Source organism: Anopheles merus, unplaced genomic scaffold (genome assembly GCF_017562075.2).
Source record: "Anopheles merus strain MAF unplaced genomic scaffold, AmerM5.1 LNR4000007, whole genome shotgun sequence".
Classification (NCBI taxonomy): domain Eukaryota; kingdom Metazoa; phylum Arthropoda; class Insecta; order Diptera; family Culicidae; genus Anopheles; species Anopheles merus.
The window spans coordinates 1,662-10,075 of NW_024427587.1; the positions used below are offsets into that span (position 1 = coordinate 1,662).

At 42.7% G+C, this 8,414-nt stretch overlaps 1 protein-coding gene across 1 annotated transcript; it reads left to right on the forward strand.

Moving 5' to 3' along the window:
- The first annotated feature begins 1,800 nt into the window (after window positions 1–1,800).
- Window positions 1,801–6,541, forward strand: LOC121600831. Its single transcript, XM_041929603.1, has 2 exons — window positions 1,801–3,054; window positions 6,169–6,541. The coding sequence occupies exons 1-2, from the start codon at window positions 2,112–2,114 to the stop codon at window positions 6,246–6,248; spliced, it is 1,023 nt and encodes a 340-aa protein (XP_041785537.1). The 5' UTR covers window positions 1,801–2,111; the 3' UTR covers window positions 6,249–6,541.
- Window positions 6,542–8,414: the final 1,873 nt, after the last annotated feature.

Genomic DNA, 8,414 nt, shown 5'->3' on the forward strand with positions numbered 1-8,414 from the left:
AGTCGTTTAGAAGCCGTTTAGTGGTCGTTTAGTGGATTTGTGGCACTTGGGCATGACCTATATAGCCTTATAACTTTCTGAGCAAAAATCTATGTGAATGGTCGTGTGGTCAGATACGTGAGTATCAACACCAACGACCATAACTCAATTCTCACTTGCTTCAGTGCTGGTGGTTTCCGTTGGAGTTTAGTAATTAAACAATTGTATCGCCGTTCTAGTTCTAGCGATGCATAACTTCAATGCGAAACCATACAACAGTACAGAGGAAATGAGAAAGCTCTCCTCCAAGCGATGAAGCTCAACTGGTTGGGGTATCCCACCAACAGAGAGCGCCACCAGCTTTTTTGCTATTTTTAGAATGAATGAGTCGTTTGCCGTCTGCTAAACGAAGTCTTTCTATATTCCGTTTAGGTAGAGAACTTGAGTCGTTTAGAAGCCGTTTAGTGGTCGTTTAGTGGATTTGTGGCACTTGGGTTCTTATGCGGTACATTCACAAATGGGAAGAAATGATGAACTGTTGACTGAAAATTAACGAAATACTTGAAATCGAAGATTTTTAACGGATTTAATTGCGATTTTGTACAAGTTATTTGTTTCCATTGCACATCAGCTGGTTGCTGTGATGCTTTATCTGACAGATATTTCACCTGTCAAATAGTTAATTTCGCTATATATTTAACCTTGTCTGGCCTTGCGGTTATAGTACAATACGCTCGGTAATCAGCACTCTTGACAATCAAATTAGTGCGAAGAAACAGTGTTCGGCCAAAACACGAACCGTATCAATAAACGATGCGCAATCTCAGATTGCGCATATATTTATCTGTCGGATCGGTTTGATATATTTAGCTGTCAAAAAAATATATATATCTCGGACATATAATCTTGAAAATTTATGCGCAATTTTGGCGCAATCTGAAATTGTATGGAAATGACGTTTATAGCTCAGGGTGGCTACGCGAATTGACATATATTTTGATAAAACGAATATTTGCGCAATCAGAGATTGCACATCGTGTATTAATACGGTAACAAACCAGCTATTTTGTGGCTCCTCAATCCTCACCTCTCCACTATACACCGGACTCCCAAATAACGGGACTTAAATCCTTCATCGAAGGCCTGTCCTTTAACGGATTGCTGCAATTATCGGGGATTAAAAACCATCGTAAACGCCAACTTGACATCATATTAGCAAATGCTAATGCTGCTGCGGTCTATTCGATTCATGTCTTCGTATCTACAACTCTTCCTCCCCTCCATAATCCTTTTCCTCTTGTTATGTTTGCGTCTTTACCCTTACCCTGTCCTTAGTTAAATTATGTTTGTTAATCTCACGAGCAAGACAAAAGTAAGAGAAAATAAATAAATAAATAAATCAATAAAAGTAATGATATTTGATCGAAAAGATAAATACCGTTTTATTTTGTTTTAAAATAAGCTTTCTGTATAAAACATGTAAATGTATGATATATTATAAAGAACTCATGGAACGAGACAAAAATAAAAAGTAATAAAAAAACACACCAAAACGTCATTCGATAATCCACACTCAAAGAAGTTTTCCTCAACATGAATATCTCTCTAAGCTGACGGTCCATTGAAGCTTCACCTTAGAGAGATTCCACTGTAGTTAATTCGGCCGTTTATGGGGGTATGTAATATATTTGTAGTATCAGGATGCGCCCAAAAGTTTTGTTTAAGGACCACTCAATTTGCAGGTAGCCTCTTGTTATATCTGAGCTACACTTCTGGCAGCACTGGAGCTGTCATACGCTATTCTCCATACACACCGTGGTATGAACAACTACCTTCTATACACACCGTGGTATGAATAGCTAGATTCTATATACACTGCGATCGCTTCCGCTACCGTTCTACGACACTTGAAGAAGAGAAGCCGAACTACAAGCACTACAGGACTACAAATATATTTAGACAGAGATAAAACAGTTCGGTTGTACAATTGATTTAATTACGGTTCCGCCCCATCTACAACAATTTGGCGACGAGAAGTACGAAGCTACGTGAATACTAGCAAGGCGCAATACATATACAAACAAGTTGCTGCATCGTGAATTTGGCTGTCTACTGCGTAATTTTACATTACAATGGCGCTTCCTAACCCGGTTGTCGACGATCCGGCAGTCGCCGGTCCCGCTTTGCCTGCTGTGAATGGTGCTGCGGTACCAGTTACATTTTATTTCGAGCCATTCAATCCTACTTCATCTAAATTTGACCGATGGTTAAATCGACTACAAATTTCATTCCGGATTTACCACGTGCGTGAAGCCGATAAACGCGATTTTCTGCTACACTACATGGGCGGCCCTACATACGATGTGCTGTGCAATAAGCTGAAAAATGCTGAGCCACATACGAAAACGTACGACGAGATTGTAGCTCTACTGAAGGAACATTACAGTCCTACTCCTTTGGAAATACTGGAGAATTTCAAGTTCGCGAGCCGTAAACAGCTAGAGCAAGAAACTCTAAGCGATTACCTGATGCATTTGAAGAAGCTCGCCCAAACATGCAATTTCGGGGACTACATGGACAAGGCCCTCCGGAACCAGTTCGTTTTTGGCATCCAGAACCGTGTGATACAGTCTCGATTGCTGGAAGTGCGCGACTTAACCTTGACAAAGGCAAAGGAAATCGCATTCGGAATGGAAATGTCTCATCGTGGAACCGATGAAATGCACAACTCACGTCAAAAAAGTGAGGTTCAGTACATCGAGCATGGAGCAAATAAAACTAAAAAAAGTTTCCAGTCATCGAGCCAAGCCAGTTCCAGTCAAAGTTCCGGTCGCCTGTCGAACAAACAGAATGGTGGAAATAAACGATGTTATCGTTGCGGGGATCCTGACCACTACGCAGACAAATGCAAACATAAAGCTACGATCTGCAAATACTGCAAGAAAGCGGGGCACCTTGAGAGGATGTGTCTCACCAAGACCAGCGAGAAGGGGACGGATGACGCACATCACCTGGAGGAGCAGCCGTGTGTTATGAAGGATGTGTTACACCTGAACGCGATCCAAGGTATTGCTGGTAAGTTTTTGTTGAGCCTGTGGATAAATCAAAAACAGCTAACGTTCGAGGTCGACACTGGTTCACCCGTATCCTTAATCAACCTACAAGACAAACGAAAATACTTTAACAATTTTGACATTTCCCCTACTAACATTCGACTCGTGAGTTACTGCGATAATGACATTGGTGTGCTTGGGAAAATAACGGTAAAAGTAGTTGCAAATGGTGAGGAATTCACATTGCCTCTACATGTCGCAGAATCTAGTAGACATCCGTTGTTAGGGCGTGATTGGCTACTTGCTTTGAATTAAGATTTCAATCGTGTATTCCAACCTGGTACACATTCAGTTTCCTACTGTAGTGGCAAAAATCAGTCTACCACTAATGCATTGAATAACTTACTTACAAAAATTTCACGTGTCTTTGATGAACGTGTAGGTAAAATTGAAAGAATACAAGCTACACTTACTGTTAGGAAAAATACAAAACCGGTATACATAAAAGCTAGGCCAGTGGCTTTTGCAGTGCGCAGCACGGTTGATAAGGAAATTGATTATTACGTGAAAGAAGGCATATGGGAAAAGTGGACCACTCAGAGTGGGCTACACCTGTTGTTGCTGTTAGGAAAGCTGGAGGCAAAGTGCGGTTGTGCGGCGATTACAAAATTACTCTTAACCCAAACCTACTGGTGGATGAACATCCTCTTCCAACGGTCGAAGAACTTTTTGCTACTGTTGCGGGAGGGGAGACATTCTCAAAATTGGACCTTTCGCAAGCTTACTTACAACTCGAAGTTCGACCCGAGGATAGGGACTTACTTACATTGAGCACTCATAGAGGCTTGTTTCGTCCCACTCGACTCATGTATGGAGTTGCTTCCGCACCTGCAATCTTTCAACGTCTAATGGAGGAAATTTTGCAGGGCATACCTGGCGTTACTGTCTTCATTGATGACATTCGCGTTACTGGTCCTGATACAAAAATGCATTTACTTAGACTTGAGGAAGTACTTAACAGATTAGATAAATATGGATTACGTGTCAATAGAGAAAAGTGTGACTTTTTCTCTGATCGAATTGAGTACTGCGGGTACATGGTGGACAAGCAAGGAATCCACAAACTTCGCGAAAATATTGATGCAATACAAAACATGCCTATTCCTAAAAATAAGGAGCAAGTACGGTCTTTTGTTGGACTTATTAACTACTATGGTAGATTTTTCCCTAACCTCAGTACTATTTTGTACCCACTGAATAATTTACTTAAAGATGACGTTCCATTTGTGTGGAGTGCTGATTGTGATAAATCGTTTACATTGGTAAAAAGGGAGATGCAATCCGATAGGTTTTTAGTACATTATGACCCGTCACTTCCGCTAATTTTAGCTACTGACGCGTCCCCATACGGGGTTGGGGCAGTTCTTAGTCATCAGTATCCTGATGGAACTGAACGGCCATTACAGTACGCATCTCAGACCTTTACTCGAACGCAACAAAAATATTCTCAGATCGATAAGGAAGCCTACTCGATCATTTTTGGTGTTCGCAAGTTTCATCAATACCTTTACGGTCGCAAATTTATTCTGGTAACAGACAATAAACCTATCAGCCAAATCTTTTCGGAATCTAAAGAACTTCCTACTATGTCTGCAATGCGCATGCAGCATTACGCGGCATTCCTACAGGCGTTCGATTATAAGATTCGACATCGCCGTTCGTCGGAACATTTCAATGCCGATGCTATGTCTCGCCTACCGCCTTTCAACTACTGACCCTGAATCGGAAATTGAAGAACCGGAGGTAGTCGAGGTAAATGCAATACAAACACTCCCACTGACTGTAGATGAATTGAGTGCAGCTACCCTAGCGGATGTGAATGTTCGCGAATTGCTACGTGCCCTAAGAACTGGAAACTCAGTTGAAGGGAAACATAGATTTGGTGTGAATCAGGAAGAATTCAACTTACATAAAGATTGCTTGATGCGTGGTAGCCGAGTATACATACCACCTGCATTGCGAAGAAAGGTGCTTGAAGAACTCCATTCAACACATTTCGGTATAACACGAATCAAATCACTTGCTCGGAGTTATTGTTGGTGGGAAGGCATAGACAGAGACATCGAAAACCTGGTCAACGATTGTGCTTCCTGTCAGGCTGCAAAGGCTAATCCTCCCAAAGTCACTTTTCATTGTTGGGAAACACCTACGGAACCGTTTCAGCGTGTTCATGCGGACTATGCTGGGCCATTCATGGGACTTTACTACCTCATATTGATTGACGCATACTCCAAGTGGCCTATGGTCTACGTTGTGAAAAACATGACTACGGAAACGACAATTCGTTTGTGCCGGGATTTTTTCAGTACTTATGGATTACCGTCTGTCTTTGTGAGTGACAACGGTCCTCAATTTACCTCTACTGAATTTTCAAGATTTCTTAAACTAAACGGAATTACTCATAAACTTAGTGCTCCGTACCATCCAGCCACTAATGGACAGGCTGAAAGATTTATACAAACAATGAAATCTAAACTTAAGTCGCTACAATGTGATCGAGGGGAAGTTCACAGTGAAATTTGCAATATACTGCTCTCATACCGTAAAATGATTCACCCAGCCACCGGATTTTCACCTTCAAAATTAGTGTTCGGTCGTCAGATCCGTTCAAGGCTGGATCTCATGATACCATCAAACGATCCAAACTCAAATGAATTTCAGTCTAAAATACGTGCATTGACTACTGCATCAAAAGTTGCAGCTCGAGAATACGTTCACGGAAACAAGTGGGAGTTTGGGACAGTTAAAGAACGTCTAGGTAAACTCCACTATTTAGTGAAATTTAATGACGGGCGGACCTGGAAAAGGCATATCGATCAACTACGTAGTGTTGGTGCAGGGCTATCGGAATTTACTAAGGAAGAAATTTCTTTGCGCCGTGAAGAGATTGGTGGTGAAAATTTCTACGACAACACTATCGCAGTCACTCCAGACATTACTACAAATACATACAACTACGATAACACTTATACATCCACTGACATCTCCCTCCCTGCTATCCCGACTACTCCTAATCCTGAAACGGGTATCCAACTACCGATTTCTAACGAAACAGCGGCAATTGATCAACCCACAGGGTCAGCGGACTTGCCGGTGGACCAAAGGTTGCGTCGTTCTCTGCGGACCATCAAGCCTCCGCAAAGGCTCAACCTATAACAACGAATTCTATTTTGCGCGGAAGAGCTGTTATATCTGAGCTACACTTCTGGCAGCACTGGAGCTGTCATACGCTATTCCCCATACACACCGTGGTATGAACAACTACCTTCTATACACACCGTGGTATGAATAGCTAGATTCTATATACACTGCGATCGCTTCCGCTACCGTTCTACGACACTTGAAGAAGAGAAGCCGAACTACAAGCACTACAGGACTACAAATATATTTAGACAGAGATAAAACAGTTCGGTTGTACAATTGATTTAATTACGGTTCCGCCTCATCTACAACACCTCTTATATCCAAAATACACATTAATACAAAATAGTTCCAGGAACTTTTACATAACCCGTACTGGAACTGCACGGCCGAGCGAACAATTGGCCGCGTGACCCGTAACCAGAGGAAGGAATGGTTTGATCATGAGTGCAGACGAGCACTCTCCGAGAAGAACGCCGCGCGTACCCGCATGCTCCAGCGCGAGACCCGACAGAACGTGGAAGACTACAGACGACTGAGGAGGCAGCAGACCCGGCTCTTCCAGGACAAGAAGCGCAGCTTCGAAGAGTCGGATGAGCAACTTACCCGGCGCTCTAGCACCAATCGAACACGACATCGAACATGAAAAATGTATGGGATTTGACATGTTTGTCTTGTTTGTTTGTTTGTGTCTGACAGTGCACCTCCATATGATTATATGGGTTTGTTCGAGTCGGATGTCGTGTTCGATTGGTGCCAGAGCGCAGTCTTATGCAGTAGCTATCCCAGTCGGGGGAAACTCGCAAGTTCTACAGGATGCTAAATGCGACACGAAGCGGTTTTACTCCCATAACCGCCATCTGCCGCAACGAGGAGGGTAATATTCTGTCGGACGAGCGAGAGGTGATCGACAGGTGGAAGTGCTACTTCGACGGACACGACGGACAAAGTGAATGGAGCAGATACCGGAGTAAAAGCAGGAAGCAGAGGAGAGCAGCCCTACGACAGCCAACACGACGATGACGAAGTGCCCCCGCCATCATTGGACGAAGTCATTGGTGCCATCAAACAGCTGAAGTGTAACAAGTCAGCTGGCAGCGATGGTCTAGTGGCCGAACTGTTCAAGATGAGTCCGGAGCGTCAGGAAGAACTGCCGGATTAGTGGAAACTGGTTGTCATACACCCAGTGTACAAAAAGGGCGACATGCTGGACTGTGCCAACTTCCGAGCCATCACAGTCCTGAATGCTGCCTACAAGATCCTATCCCGAATACTCTTCTGCAGACTTTCGCCCCTTGCTACTGATTTCGTCGGCAGCTAACAAGCTGGGTTTGTTGGTGGCAAATCGACCACCGACCAAATCTTTACTCTACGGCAGATCCTCCAGAAATGCCGAGAGCACCAGATTTCTTCGCACCACCTATTCATCGACTTCAAGGCGGCCTACGATATCCTATATCGGAATGAGCTATGGAACGCCATGAAACAGTACGGATTCCCTGGGAAGCTGATACGGCTGTTGAGGGCTGTTGCGAACGCAACGATAATAATTCATATATTCAATGCATAGGGTGTATGCATATATTCAATATATATATATATATATATATATATATATATATATATATATATATATATATATATATATATATATATATATATATATAGCCGACTTCAAGGCGGCCTACGATATCCTATATCGGAATGAGCTATGGAACGCCATGAAACAGTACGGATTCCCTGGGAAGCTGATACGGCTGTTGAGGGCTGTTGCGAACGCAACGATAATAATTCATATATTCAATGCATAGGGTGTATGCATATATTCAATATATATATATATATATATATATATATATATATATATATATATATATATATATATATATATTGAATATAGGCATACACCCTATGCATTGAATATATGAATTATTATCGTTGCGTTCGCAACAGCCCTCAACAGCCGTATCAGCTTCCCAGGGAATCCGTACTGTTTCATGGCGTTCCATAGCTCATTCCGATATATGATATCGTAGGCCGCCTTGAAGTCGATGAATAGGTGGTGCGAAGAAATCTGGTGCTCTCGGCATTTCTGGAGGATCTGCCGTAGAGTAAAGATTTGGTCGGTGGTCGATTTGCCACCAACAAACCCAGTTTGTTAGCTGCCGACGAAATCAGTAG

What these genes read in the sequence shown, in the direction of transcription:
- LOC121600831 (XM_041929603.1), top strand. Translation starts at nt 2,112, where the DNA reads ATGGCGCTTCCTAACCCGGTTGTCGACGATCCGGCAGTCGCCGGTCCC. An exon ending in CGCGATCCAAGGTATTGCTG is followed by an intron (nt 3,055 to 6,168) that starts GTAAGTTTTTGT and finishes ATCAACCCACAG; the next exon opens with GGTCAGCGGACTTGCCGGTG.